Source organism: Helobdella robusta, assembly GCF_000326865.2.
Source record: "Helobdella robusta unplaced genomic scaffold HELROscaffold_14, whole genome shotgun sequence".
In the NCBI taxonomy this organism is placed as follows: domain Eukaryota; kingdom Metazoa; phylum Annelida; class Clitellata; order Rhynchobdellida; family Glossiphoniidae; genus Helobdella; species Helobdella robusta.
In genome coordinates this window covers 3,989,995-4,004,723 of record NW_008703782.1, presented here as the reverse complement: position 1 = coordinate 4,004,723, position 14,729 = coordinate 3,989,995, and the positions used below count along the sequence as shown (strand labels likewise).

Sequence of the window (14,729 nt, the reverse complement as noted above, 5' to 3'; positions counted from 1 at the left end):
TAATTGGATTTCATTCAAGTTCATTCAATTGATTAAAAGAAATATTTTGAGATGAATTCGCATTGGGCATAGGAGTTTCGGTGGTCAAAGCTGCATGAAAATCACTGTCTTCAAATATATCTGGGTTAAATGGCCATAACATGTTGTGCAATAGCATAATGTCCCACCTTATGCAATATTATTGTCTTCAACTTAAGAGTTTTTTTTATTTTACTATCGGTTAGCAATCAGGAATTTGTAAGATATTAATCTAGAGACATTCTTCTTAATTATATTTAAAAAACAAAATTTTTTTTTGAAAACTCACTTTTTAATCGGTTTTTAAAATCTTTCGCAAAATATTAACGAAATTAGAAAAAATTGAAAATATTTAATCAAAAATCAACCGCGATTAACAATAAAAATATTTTGCGTTACCTAGATAGAAAAGTAAGCAACTGACATTTTAATAGTTTATTCAAAGCCAAAAATTGCGAAATAAATTAAAAAACTGCAATGTCCCATCTTAGAAAGCGTCCCATCTTATGGCATCTTCCCTTATATAAATCAATCATTGATTTTTTTAAAGAATGTTAATAAATAATAATAAAATTTGATGAAGATATGGATTATGTAGTTATTATCTGACGCTTAATCAAACATGAAATTACTAATTAATAATTTTATAAACCCTGTGAGTTCGTTTTAGAATGCGCTATGTTTTTAAAGAATGAGTTAATTGAAAAATCAGGGATACCAAAATAACTGAATGAATATACATTTTAAAATATAGCGATAGGTTAATATAAAAACGTAACGTAATGTAACGTAGCGCGTCGTAACGTAACATAACATAATGTCCTTATCAAAATTAAATATGTTCAAAAACAAACAAAATATTCTACACAATCGAAAACAGGAACAGAAATTAGAAAAAAACATTTCATGTTAAATAAAATAATAAAAAAGAAATAAATAAGCAAAATAAAAAAAAACAATAAAATAAATAAATGACGTAAATATAATAATATACATAATGTTGTAGCTTGCAAAATCTTCAATCAAGTTATTCGTTTTATCGTAGGTTCACTGGTTTCTGATAGGTAAATAAAATTGCTTTTTTAAACTCAGTCTTGTTTAATCGTTTATTTGAATGCCAACAGTAATCGAAACACTAAACTAATAAAAGTAACTATAAATCACAATTACAACTTTGCATCAAACCTCGCTGGAAACCTCATTCAAAAACCTGCTTATCCACGAATCCGTTTTTCTTCTGTTGTTCTTAATAATTTTACTTCTAACTCCTCTACTCTTACTTTTCTGTTACCTTAATGTTCTATCCTTGGCCCTCTTCTATTTATACTCTATAATTATAAACTACTTTGTATTATTAATTATTTTTCTTTTACTAGTCACCTATATGGTGATGATTCTTATATTTATACTTTTTTTCTATACTAAATTGTTTTAATATATCTAAACGCTCTATTACTATTCCTTCTATTATCTTACCTGATTCTAAAATTTTTAATGTTTCTCACAAGTTTCGTAGTCTTGGCTTTATCTTTGGTTCTAGCATGTCACTTTCTTTTCAGATTAATAGTATTGCTAGAAGTCATTACTTTCATCTTCGTAGAATAAAAAAACGTTTGCCTTTCTTGACGATCCTACTTTTCTCCTTCTTGTTACTTCTTTAGTCTTATCTAGAATTGATTATTTTAACTCGCTCTACTATGGTTTTTCTGATTCTACTCTCTATCCTTAACCCATGATGGTTCATTTCAAATGTCTGGAGGAGAATAGAAAGAATCATCGGAGGTGTTGAGCATCTAATGTGGGTGAACCCAGTGGTGGAGGCTTGATTGCCGAAGAGGAATTAGCATTTAATAAAGCATTTAAAGCATGTCGAGCGTCTGCTATGGGTGAACCCCATGGTGGAAGCTTACTTGCCGAAATAGAATTAAGTAACAGAATTCTCAGAAGCATGTCGAGCAGATGCCGTGGTTGATCCCTGTGACGGGGCTCAATTTTCCGAGGAAAAATAAGTAACATAAGCAGTAATTGCGTTTGCTGGTGCATGCGCGAGATGTGACGTCGAGTGATGGCGAGTTGGATATGGCTGACAGGGTGCAAGTTTCAACTTTGGAAAAAGTAGAAACTAGCCGGGAAAAAGTTGATCTACAAATGAAAATGTTATATATTACTTATTCTTAATGCTTTGAAATGGAGGAACTGGGCTGGTGCGTCGGGGTGCCTGGACTGAGATTTTTCCGACCGATGGTATCGGTTTTGAGTTATATAAACAAAATTTATATCAAAATTCACCAATAAACTAAAAATAAAAAACTTTTACTGAAAAAGTTTATTAAATAAAGGTCAATGTCAACAAGGCACATCATAGACCATTGTGGGAGACCATCTGAAATGCCGTTAAAGTTAACCAATAAAAAAATAAAAAAAGTTAAAGCTTTTAACTCTGCTGCTCGTCTAGTTGCTCGAATGCTCGTGTCCCTTTCTTCTCTCATATATCTTCATATCTTGCTCTCTTGCACTGGCTACCTATAATATATATAATAATTTTTAAAATTTTTACATTTAGGTATGTATATATGTCTCAATCTAAAGTATATCCTAAGTACTTATCAGATATATTTATTGAACCTAAACGCCCCGGTTACGATCGTTTTCTTGTTCTCACTACTTTTTAACTCGTTTTAAACACTCTTTTGCTAAAACTGCATTTGATTTTTCTGGTCCTTTTTCCTGGAATTCTCTTCCTCCTACTATGACTACTTCTCCATTACTTACGGAATTCAGAACGGATCTCAAGTCCCACCTGTTGCGAAATTAATTGAGGAGCGCTGTTGTACATCAAGGAAATAGCGCTTTATAATTTAATTGATTGATTGATTGATTGATTGATAGATAGATAGATAGATAGATAGATAGATAGATAGATAGATAGATAGATTGATTGATTGATTGATTGATTGATTGATTGATTGATTAAATACTATATCATATATATACACACACAAATATACACATATTCATACACAAATGTACACGAATTGTAAACAAACGTACATATAATATACATATAATAAATATAATTTAATATACTGCAAATATAAAATAGAGTAAGTTGACATTAAAAAAAAACAAACAATATTTTTGAGATGCATTTTTTAAACGAATTTACAGAATAATATACATTGCGAAACGTTCACCATTTCGGTAAGTGATTAATGCTGAATAATTAGTATATTAAAAAAATTCTTTCCATAAAAATAGTAGTAATTTTGAGTTTAAATATAGCCGAATAATTAAGTTAAAAAGTTGTGAAAATAAATAGAGTAAAAAACCGTGTTGATAAAATGTTACCAATGGTTCCAATGATAATCGGATGTGGTTTAGATTTTGAATCACTAGAGCCTATTTTTGAATCTTTATCTGTGCCATGTCACCACAATTATCATCAGCGAAAAAATTATACACAATGGCCACAAATAAATATACCAACGGTCAAATTTTTATAACATAGAAGTGTCTTGAATAGATATAGAATCACCAGTGGTGGCGCTGTAGCCCAGGTAACTTTAAATACATCATCACGAACTCCATCATTTTACCAGCATCGTCGTCGACTTCACCCGCCGATATCTCGAAAACTTCAAATGATAAGAAAGAAAATATTGGTGAACTACAAGAATATCGTGAACGTGCCAACTACTACAGATTAATTGCGAGTTGCAACCTAACTATCTATGAATTTATGTAAATTCTCCTTAAATTCGTCGATGAACTAAAAAGTTACTTTATAAAAACTAAAACTAATTGAAAGGTACTTTTTAAAACAAATTAAAACAATTATAATATGTCTATAAGATATTTGCCTACACAATCGTTTAACCCACCAAAATATATGTTCAAGATTTTAAAATCAAACAAAATTAGAGTTGGAATGAATGTGATTTTTGCATTTGTGATTTTATTGAGCTAAAATTGTAAGGTTTAAATTTAATTTATCAACTTTTGGATCAATAATTCACAATGAGCACTGGCAAGTTGTATCAATTTTAGTAATTAATTTAATGATTGATGACCGGCAAGAAGGAACTTTGATCTTTTATAGAATGACCGATGAAATTAAATGCCATCGTATAAAAATGGGTGTAATGTAGTGAGCTGTTTAGATTAATTCAGAAAATTCTTTCAACAAATTATTTTCTTTTGGAAATTTTAATCCGAAAATCCATCCAATCACAGAAGAATAATGGATGTTAGTGATCAATTTGTAATTATAGATGAAATCGAAGGCATGAATTTCAGATGCTTTAGAATTCCAATGGACAACCCAAAAAGTTACAAGTATATGTTGAAGCAAGATATCATCTTTCTTGTAGAAAATGATGATGTACAGGTTGATGATAGATGTGAGATTTGCTTCGATTCTTTGAATGAGTTGTCTGATATGGGCTATCTACGAGACTGCAAGCACAGATTTCACCTGCACTGTCTAAAAACCCTTTACCTGTCCACAGCCGTTATAAAGTGCCCTTACTGCAAGATAGTTTATAATCTGCAGTTTGGTGATTGTGGTTATAGTTACTTGTTCGTAAAATTATGCGCAAATAATGTGGGTTTAGAATTTAATTTAGTTGAATATACATTATTTATAGATTTGAATAACGACGATGATGGACAATGCATCAAGCATTTGTTGATAAAAGCGTTTCAACGACAGCTATTAAACCAAGAATTGTTAGAATCCTTTTGGGACAACGATTTTTCTAGAGAATTTATTGAATTTAAATTAAGAGATTTAAACGTCTTTCCAAACGAACTAACTAATAACTTAGACGATGATTGCTGGGATGACGAGTTGCCAAATCAAATCTAATAAAGAAGATGGCAGTGAAGATGAAAAAGAGTTGAAACTAAAGACCGTGTTGAATTAAAAATACTTAACTGAATTTTTAAAAAATCTGGCATGAAACTAAAAATAAACTTTATTTATGGTTTGGTTGGTAAATATTTTTCATTTTATTTCAACATATTTACTTTTTGTTAATTTAATAATTTTAAATGTTTTTGACTCCATTGAAAAAAGGAATTTATATTTATATAAAAGATATTTGAAATTGTGTTTGCAATAAACATTAGTAATTATGATTAATATTGATGATAAACCTAAGAAAAGAAAATTGTAACACCAGAGTTAGTTATGAAAAAAGGTAATAATCTATTTAAACGAATAAAATTGTTAAAACAAATATAGAAATATATAAAATAAAAAATATTGGAAATTGGTGAAAATAAATTTGAGATTATAATAAAATAAGAAAAAAATATTTTGTATACAAACATCACATTTTTTGTTGAAAAAGTATTATATATTTATATATACGATTGGAAATCTGTTGAATCTAATTATCAATATTTTCAGTACAATATATGATAGACAATACCCTAATCCTATCACTTCAGAGAACAGACGCCCCATCGCAAAAATATTTATCAAACTTCACCGTGCATTTTTACTTAGTCAGTGAAACCATGACCAAAAAATTTTTGAAAAAGAGAGGTTTTTCATTCAAACACACAGCAGCGCAGTTTTTGTTGCCGTAATCGCTCAGTTATATAATTTATATGAGAGAGCGTGTCAACGAATTTGACATTCAAGCAACGTGTGCTGCTATACGGTGTAGATTTATTTTTTTATTCATAAATTTTTCTTAAATAGTTTAGATTCTTGAAGGCATAACCTTTGGTTTATGTTTGCTTATTTATAAAAATCGCCTATATTGCTTTCTACTTACTCCCCCGATGAAACATTTGAAATTTAGACTCGAGCTGCCACACAGTCACTTATCTTTTAAAATATTTTAAAACATATTTTTCACGCATTCAAGTCCTCACCTCATCCACATTCAGTGGTGGATTTAGGGGGGGGGGGCGGTGGGGCACGGATTCCCTGTTGTCAGTATTATTTTTTTAAAGTCCGCAAAATTAGCTGCTTTAACAAACAAGCACTGCCTTAGGTAGAAAATTGACCAAAATTGCAAAAGTAATGATGAGCAAAAAAAAATGTCGCCAACGCAATTTTGGCTAGGCTACCGAAAAATTCGGTCCCCGTCAAAGTTGTCCAGATGCGCCACTATCCAAATTTATTTGTCCAAACATTTATTTTAATTTCGAGTGTTATTCTTTCCTTGGATCTACTAGAAATATTTTCCAAGAACACGTTTTCAATTTCGCACACTTTTTTTTATCAAACCAGCTAAGAAAAGGTAATAATAGCAAATTTAATATTTGGCAAAACATTTCAAACATTATTATACAACAATCTCACGACATATTTCCGACATAAAAAAAGGTAATTTTTGACTCAATTTGTAAATGTTTGTAATTTCTGTTGCTTCACAAGTGAACAAATTGCATTAAAATGTCGAATAAATAAAAAATACAACTGCAATAAACGCGAATATGAAATACAAAAATGGAATTACTTAAGATAAATCTCAAATACATTTAGAGTATAATATACGGCATAAAAAACAATATGACAATATGCTTGTACCATGACAAAAATTGTGAAGATCTAATTCAATGAACCCTAGCAAAACAATTATTGTGTAGAAGGGTTCTGATATGAAACGCTGGAATCTTGTTGGGTGATGAAATCGCGTGGAGGGTCGCCATTGAAACTTCTGTATCCCGCTTCAAAATGTAAATTTCAAAATTGTAAACTAAACGACTCACGAAAGATATTTTATTAATAACGAAACCATTTAAGCACTAACCGAGACGATCGTACTTTCTGAGGACTCCCAGAGTGAATGGTAGGAGGAAGAAGTACAAGAGGAAACACACGCCAGTAAATCCAACCATAAGATAAACCATGATCCTCTGGAAATATATGCCCACCTCGGGACAATGTGTTAGTGAATCTGATCTGTCGGGAGAAACAATTGCTAACATCGAAATGGGTAATCTGGTATTGAAAATTTGTTATAGTTTATATTCATGCATTTATGTATTGAAATAATCCTCAACAAATGTTTACAAAAGAGTTGAAAATAACTGAAAAAGACAGTGACTGACGAAAGATGGCAGTGTGGTTCGAGGAGTTGAATGAGCATGAGAGTCACTCCAGATGATAACTTATCCCCGAAACTCATTACACCATAGACAAAGGCACTGCTTGACTGATATGCATTTTAAATTATTTAACTCATGTAAATTGAGTTAGACTTGTAGTATGTGATGGTGAAATGTACTCACAAAAACAACTTGATAATGAAAATTACTTACCTCATTTATAAACACCAACAAAAATTCCAACAATTAACACTAAAGACTCATTATTATTAATCATTCATTCATCATCAGAGCTGTATTTCATTCTACATTGTGATAGCCAACAATCAACGTCACCACATTCTTGCTATAAGATAAATGCAATAATATTAACCTTAATTAGATCTAGATCAAATTTTTATAACACAAACTTTTATAACACAAACAAACAACCATAGAAACAACAACAGCAGCAGCAGTAAAAACCACCACGAGACAACTAACAGTTTGCTCTCCAATGACGTCAGCCACCATAGACAGAGCAGTGACCAGCAAGGTTGTACTGCCAACACCGATAATGACCGCCGAACCAAAGACCTGCTTGGATGAGTTGTAATCGAGGAAGGCCATCCAGAGTAAGGCCATGCCCATTACGATGCTGCCCAATAGGAAAGTTGGCTGAAGAAGATTTTTTAAATTTAATCAGCTAATATTTCAAATTTTACTGCCATGTTACAGATGTGATCTCTATGATGTTGTTAATGATGCAATGCTCAAATTTAATTAACATTAATAATAATAATGATTTAAATTAATATTTGATAAATATCAGTTTATTTGTTGTTATCAAAGTTACCAAAGTTCAACTAATATGGAAGTTTTTGGCATTTAAAGAATAAAAGTTTGTTTATTTTAAAGTGAAAAACTTTTCTGAAAAAATTTAAAATCTGTCAAATAATTTTCATTTATTTTATTAAAATTACAAATAAAATAATATTGTAAAAACAAAAATAAATAAACAAAAAATAAATAAATAATTTTCAATCTTGAAATAATGCCTGCCTTTTAGAAAAAAATTTGCATAACAGTACAGTAACTTTACATTTTAAAATGAATTTTAGGTTAAAACTATTAAATCCAATTTGTTAATAAACAGATATTATGTTTAGTGAATGGGCTTACAAATGCGAATCACCTACCAAACAAAAACCATAAACAAGATGCATTTATAACTCAACTAAAGGCTATAGACTAAACTAAATTCAAAGTGGCTGCCATGTAAATGAGGTACACGCAATAATGTCACATGTGTGATTGTGTGTCTACGATGTCATGAATGTACTGTGTATGATGTTAATGATGTAATGTGAAATGATGTCATGACGTCACAGATATAATGTCAAATGATGCCAGTGAGCTGAAGCACATGAACATATGTCGCTAATTAACGCATACTAATTCTCGATGGTTTAGATTCATGTGATTAGTTTTTTTTTTAATTTTTATTATTCTTTAGTATTCTTCAGCACATTATACAACAAACATAATTGCACTATATGCCACACCGACCACAAACTTGGCCATGTTGTAAACATGTCTCTAAATTAAATAAGTCAATGACAGGAATGTTAAAATAATGCAATAATTTTGAATAGATCAACAAAGCAGTGAAGCAAGTTAAAGAGTCAAATATTTACTAAAGAGAAATTTAAACTTTAAATTTTGAAAAAAAAAATTATAATAGAGTGAGTGAATGAATGAACAAATGAGTGAATGAATAAATAAAAAAAACACAAACTTTCCTGCCAAACACTTTGTTCAGTGGCCTCATGAGTAATGAGGTTATGAAGCCCGACACGAAGACAACGAGGGGGATGATGGCAGCATATTGCTGTTGTTTAAGTCATTGTCAAGTAACATAAAGTAACATATCGCATATTAATTAACATAAATTAATAAACTTTACAAAGTTTAGATTTTAAAATGAAATATTTTTCGAAAACAAATATTTTAAATTTTACATTTAGACCATATGGCACAAAACATTCATGAACAATTTTGTTTTAATTGATTATAGTGAAATGAAGAAACGTGCCATCCTCTTAATCGTCATCATCATCATCATCTTCATCACCAACACTATTATCATCGTCATCATTATTAAAGCTAGCGTTGTCATCATCATTATCATCATCACAATCTTCATCATCATCATCAACACTATTACCACCGTCATCATTTTCATCAACATCATCATTACAACCGACATTTTCATCATCATTATTTCATCGTAGCAATCATCATGATGAATCACATTACTTTAGTCAGATGGAGGGAGTCGATGATGTAAAACGGCCAGTAGGTTTGTGAGACATTTGAAATGAGGCGGGCAAACATGTAACAAATGCCAACCTGACAGGTTGATGATTTATAACGTAATTACAGTTAAAATCCATTTTCATATCATCAACGTCCAACCACCAATCATTAAATAAAATAATTAGAGAAAAATACACATTTCATAAAGTACACAATACAAAAACAAACATGCAAACATCATTCAACAAATTAAACACATACATCAAAACATCCACACCACATCACATCACATACAAGATAAAACTGGGGTTCCTTCAACCAATCTGCCCACTCCATCTTCGGCTGGTCATCGACACGTTGAATGAGGACTTGATTCTCATATTGGTCCCGTAAGTCACCTGGCTCCTTCGTGAAAATGTGGAAGAAGATCGTGCATGTCACTCCGATTGCCACCACTGCAAACATCAGTATCTTAAGTGAAGCATGAAATAATTTCATGTTTAACAAGAATGCTTGTTTTAATTTAACAACAAATCTAGAAAAAACAGCTCTGAACAGCTCAATTTAATGGCTTAATTTAAAATTTTGCAAGAGAACAATGATACCAGGGACTGTGAACAATAGTAGCGTGAAAAGTGAATAATGATACCACAAAAAGTGAGTAATGATACCAGGAAAAGTGAAAAATGATACCATGAATAGAGAAGTGTCCTGTTGACTCCACTGCTCATTCGAATCCCTATGAAACAAACTCCATGCAATACCATACACTAACACATTGGCAAACAAGGTCATGGCATTTCTTCAAATAATAACAAGAGTAATAAATACATATAATGAAAATAATAATTGAAAATGGAGATAAATAAAAAAAACCCAAAGCCTAAAACTAAATCGACCTGTAAGAGTTGAGACCAACTCGTTCTGATTCATCTGGTGTCAGTTCAGTGACAAGTGTCATGTGGGCGATTTGTACAGCAGCCCATCCAAACTGAAATAGAATGACAAATGGTGAGTAGTAAATGAACTTAGCCCAATCTTCTGCATTTGCTCCCCCAAAGCATGGCAGGAATAAAAATGTGAAAGAACAGGTTACAAATATTGTGCCTGAAATAAAAAAAATGTTTGCAAATCTTAAATCACAAATGAGACAATCATGACAATCATAAAAAATAAAAATATATATAATATATATATAATATATAATAATATAAATAAAATTTATCTTACCTAGCAAATGCCAACTTTTTCTCTTGCTATAGCCACAGAGTCCATTCGCAGCATCCGATTCGTAACCCAGGAAGGGCGTGCTCACAGCATCAACAACTTGTCCCAGTAGGAGAAGGTATCCCGCCATTTCATTTGATAGACCAATAATATCCGTCAAGAAAATTAATAAGTAAGTGAACCACATCGTTGAGCACAAATCATTGTAAAAATGTCCTAAACTGAATGACAACTTTTGGCAGAGACTCAAACTGGTAGTCATAGTCCGATCCATTTTTTTATTAATTTATTTATCAGAAAATTTATCAAAAGTTACAAAGAAAAAGTGTTTGATATTTATAACATACTTAATCGTTACTGGTTGGTCAATGATGAAAGAAAAACAACAATTAATTTCTAGCAGACGGTCATCACATGATTCCTGAGCACAATTAAATCGCAATTTGAATATTGTTTCTTTAAAAGTTAAACTAAGTATAACACGAGCGTGAACGTGAATGTTAACAAAAGTTTACAAAATCTTTTATGTTTTATTTATCATATATGATATGGCTTATATTATCGAACCACAGTATGATGCTTTGTTAACTTTTAATATATTGTGTATATATATATGTGATATATTATATACAAATATGTACTTAAGTTTTCTTTATATATTTGAATCATAGCTTTGAGCTTCCATAAAATTTCAAACTTGAATTGTTTGATGGTATTATGGTATCTCTTCCATTATACGTTCTACTCATGGATATAAATCCATGGTTCTACTTGAAGCAAAAGAAGCAATGACGTCACGCATCTATTATACTTAATGTAGGGAGACATCCAGTTTGTAAACGATTACAGCGTAAAAATTTGAGGTGCATTTTTTTCAGCCTCCAACTTAAAAAATGGGGCTGAAATTGAGTGTAAAATTAAAGTTCCATTAGTGCCGTGTTTATTTTTGTTAGTGCTGGTCCTCTGTATGGAGTACAATTGGGGGGGCTCAGGAAATGCTAGCTACCCTAAAAACCGCTAGAGATTTAAAATTAACAGTATTGTTAGACAATTTTTTAGTGCCATAAAAATTTTTTAGTGCTGATCCTCCCAAAAAGATATGGGTGGGGAGATTCAGGAAATGCCAAAAGATGTGTGGCTGGGGGGGCATGGAAAAAGGTAGCTCTTCCAAATGTCACTAGAGTCTTAAAATCTGCACTATCGTTAACAATTTGTTAGCGTTTTTAGTGTTGCAATTTTTTTCATCAGTGCTGGTCTCCAATGGCTTAAGTTCGAATAATGTTTGCTAGCTTGTCTCGAGCCCCACAGCTGTACTCCAAACAGGAAAACGGCGTTAACAAAAATAACCGGCATTAACGGAGCACCAACTCCACACTCAATTTTAGCCTTATGTTTTAAATTGAGGAGTTGATAAAATGCATCTAAAAATTTTATTACATTGTTTACATGGGATAAAAAAAACGAGTAAATAAATGAAAAATAAATGAGTAAATAGCTTTGTTAGTCCATTAATATTTTTATTTAGTTTGCCGAACATGTAACGCTATGCTAACGTAGCCACCGTAAAATGTGATCAAACCGAACTCAGTCCAAAAAGTTGCCTTGATAGGTTTGTTAGTTTGTATCTTGTGATCTGAGCATGCTATGTAGTTGTTATTGTATGTTACGTGTGTATGTATATATAATTTATAATACTATTATGATTTTTATTTTTTCAATTTCTAAATTTCTAACTTCAATGCTGTCTTTTTTGTAACTAGCTATCTAGTTGTATTTAAATATAAAATAAAATTATATACTAGCTGGAAGATTATTAGAAATGTCTTTTTTATATAGTATTTTTTTATTATAACTGTAAGTAATTTACTGGCATAGTTAAAGTTAAATTAAAAAAATTTACTAGCATCTAAGTTTATTTTTTAATTGCATGCTAACAACCTTTTATTTTAATGTAAGTTATGTGATTTTTTTGTATTTATTATATTTATAACATTATAATTTATGTGTTTTTTCTATCTAAATGTGCATCTAACTGTAGATCATTGAAAGTGTTTTGGTGACTGTGCTTGCTGGATGAGCTCCTCATTGAACTTGATCAAAGCCATCCTACCTATTTTATATCGCATTTATTAGCAATTTTTTTCTATTAGGCTCCATAGGTTGTTGTAAATAGATGCAGACATTGACTGAAACTGTGCCAAATTTTGTTTTTTTATTATTGCTGATTGTGCATCACAAAACTTATAAAAGTGAAACTGAATCAACTGTATGTTTTTCAAGATATTGAAAGGAATAACACTCTGACATCATGCACATTACATTCTTGACATCATACACATTACATTCCTGGCATCATACACATTACATTCATTCTTAGTTTAAAAATCCTCAACCAGCCATTAAAATGAATCTTAATGTTATAGAATAAAAACATCTGCTTGTGCTATTAAACATCATTTTTGAAGCATTATTTAACCTGGAAACAAATCAAGCAGTGATGCATGGAAGCATGTCAATGCACTGACTTTGCTCCATTTGCTCCATTAGTCATGCTGTTAATTCCTAAACTATAAATAATAATATTACAAATTTGTCAACAAATTTTTATTTCGTTCTATACTTTATTATTTACTGTTGTAAAATAAAACTCTATTTTTTATTTTTTCAGACTAGATCCTTCAGTAGAAGATGAGTTACCAAGTTTTACCAAAAAGTCATTTTCGAAGTTCACTTGCAAGGGTGATTTATTCAAAGATGCTGGAAGACCAATATGATTCATGCCATGGTCATTCAAATGTGGGATTAGTTCAATTTTTCTATTCACGTTTTATTGTTACCTCTAATGATTTTTATGAATAAACGTTATTGTTTGTTTACTTTTAGAAGTATTTATTGCTAATTAATTAAAAAACTTTCCATCGATTGATTTATTTAGTGGTATGAATTGAATCTCAATGAAATTGACGGCAACCTTAGTCACTTGTTCCACCAATTATATGAAGATGAGGAAACAAAAAAATTTTTGGAGGCCTGTAGAGAAAAGTCTGATTGGATCGTCACTCAACTTTTTCATTCCTTCTTCAAATTCATTTTCTCATTTTTCATGACAAGCACTACTGTGAATGGGTATGTTGGGTCAGTCAGTGAACCTTATTTGTTTGATGGTTTACAGTGTTCCTAGCGTTTCTTCGTTTATTTTATTTGCATGTAGTGTGCTGAGGAACAAAACTGTTTAACTGGTTCTCCATTATTTGTTTGCACAGGCTGCTGAATAGAGGCTCAATGTTTGTGATGTCATCAACTCAGTTCAAGTCTTTCATGAATATCTCAGATGACAAAATATTTGATAACTTGCTTGATATGGGTTTGCCTTACTGGATGATTTTTGTTGATCGTTATTATTAATTGTCTATGTAGTTATATTAAATACATGTCTATGTAGTTATATTAAATACACGATTCAAAATAACTAGAGACTTGATTACGTTGTGTTCAATGTAGGAGCGGGTGATGGTGCTGTGACAGAAAAGTTGTCCCGTCACTACAGAAACATATACGTCACAGAAAAATCGTCTACGATGGTATGGCGACTCAAAAGTCGGGGTTATCAGGTTCTTGATGCAGATAGCTGGTACAAAGAGAGCAGTGTTAAGTTCGACACGATTGCCTGCTTGAACCTGCTGGATCGATGTGACCGACCTCTTGACCTGCTCGAAACCATTCATTCCAAGTTGGTTGCCGGCACAGGCAGGTTGCTACTCGCATTCGTTCTTCCATTTAGCCATTACGTCGAATTCGGTTTGTCAGGTGTTTTCTTAATTTCAATTTTATTTTTAGCTTTTTCAAAAGACACTACATTTTTTAAATGTTTTCTGTTAATCATCAGGTGCCACGAAGGATCACAAGCCTCAACAGGTTTTGAACATTCCTCGAGGAACTTTGGAACAACAACTGTCGGGCCTTATACACAACGTTCTCGTGCCGGCTGGTTACGAGGTTGAAAAGTTTTCAAAGGTACCCTACCTGTGCGAAGGTGATTTGCAACATTCCTATTATGTTTTGCAAGATGTTATACTCCTACTCAAATCAGTGAAACATCAATAAATTTAGAAAACTTC

The 14,729-nt window shown here is 31.4% G+C and overlaps 3 protein-coding genes across 3 annotated transcripts; 2 read left to right on the top strand and 1 right to left on the bottom strand.

Annotated features, from left to right (window-relative positions):
* Positions 1 to 4,258: 4,258 nt before the first annotated feature.
* HELRODRAFT_169067 (hypothetical protein) lies at positions 4,259 to 4,885 on the top strand (the record flags this gene model as incomplete). The annotated part of the gene is made up of 1 exon (XM_009014900.1): positions 4,259 to 4,885. The coding sequence occupies one exon, from the start codon at positions 4,259 to 4,261 to the stop codon at positions 4,883 to 4,885; it is 627 nt and encodes a 208-aa protein (XP_009013148.1).
* Positions 4,886 to 6,230: 1,345 nt separating this feature from the next.
* HELRODRAFT_110029 (hypothetical protein) lies at positions 6,231 to 10,994 on the bottom strand. The gene is made up of 10 exons (XM_009014899.1): positions 10,615 to 10,994; positions 10,284 to 10,491; positions 10,078 to 10,186; positions 9,679 to 9,855; positions 9,385 to 9,477; positions 8,864 to 8,956; positions 7,570 to 7,743; positions 7,090 to 7,193; positions 6,789 to 6,940; positions 6,231 to 6,705 (listed from the first exon to the last, which is right to left on the bottom strand). The coding sequence occupies exons 1-10, from the start codon at positions 10,883 to 10,885 to the stop codon at positions 6,614 to 6,616; spliced, it is 1,473 nt and encodes a 490-aa protein (XP_009013147.1). The 5' UTR covers positions 10,886 to 10,994; the 3' UTR covers positions 6,231 to 6,613.
* A 2,305-nt stretch (positions 10,995 to 13,299) lies between these two features.
* Positions 13,300 to 14,715, top strand: HELRODRAFT_74006 (hypothetical protein; the record flags this gene model as incomplete). Its single annotated transcript, XM_009014898.1, has 5 exons — positions 13,300 to 13,407; positions 13,547 to 13,737; positions 13,875 to 13,975; positions 14,113 to 14,409; positions 14,498 to 14,715. 5 exons carry the CDS (start codon positions 13,300 to 13,302, stop codon positions 14,713 to 14,715), a joined length of 915 nt encoding a protein of 304 aa, XP_009013146.1.
* Between the last annotated feature and the right edge of the window lie 14 nt (positions 14,716 to 14,729).

What these genes read in the sequence shown, in the direction of transcription:
- HELRODRAFT_110029 (XM_009014899.1), bottom strand. Translation starts at nt 10,885, where the DNA reads ATGGATCGGACTATGACTACCAGTTTGAGTCTCTGCCAAAAGTTGTCA. An exon ending in AGGACACTTCTCTATTCATG is followed by an intron (nt 9,856 to 10,077) that starts GTATCATTTTTC and finishes GCTTCACTTAAG; the next exon opens with ATACTGATGTTTGCAGTGGT. An exon ending in ACTCCCTCCATCTGACTAAA is followed by an intron (nt 8,957 to 9,384) that starts GTAATGTGATTC and finishes CTTAAACAACAG; the next exon opens with CAATATGCTGCCATCATCCC.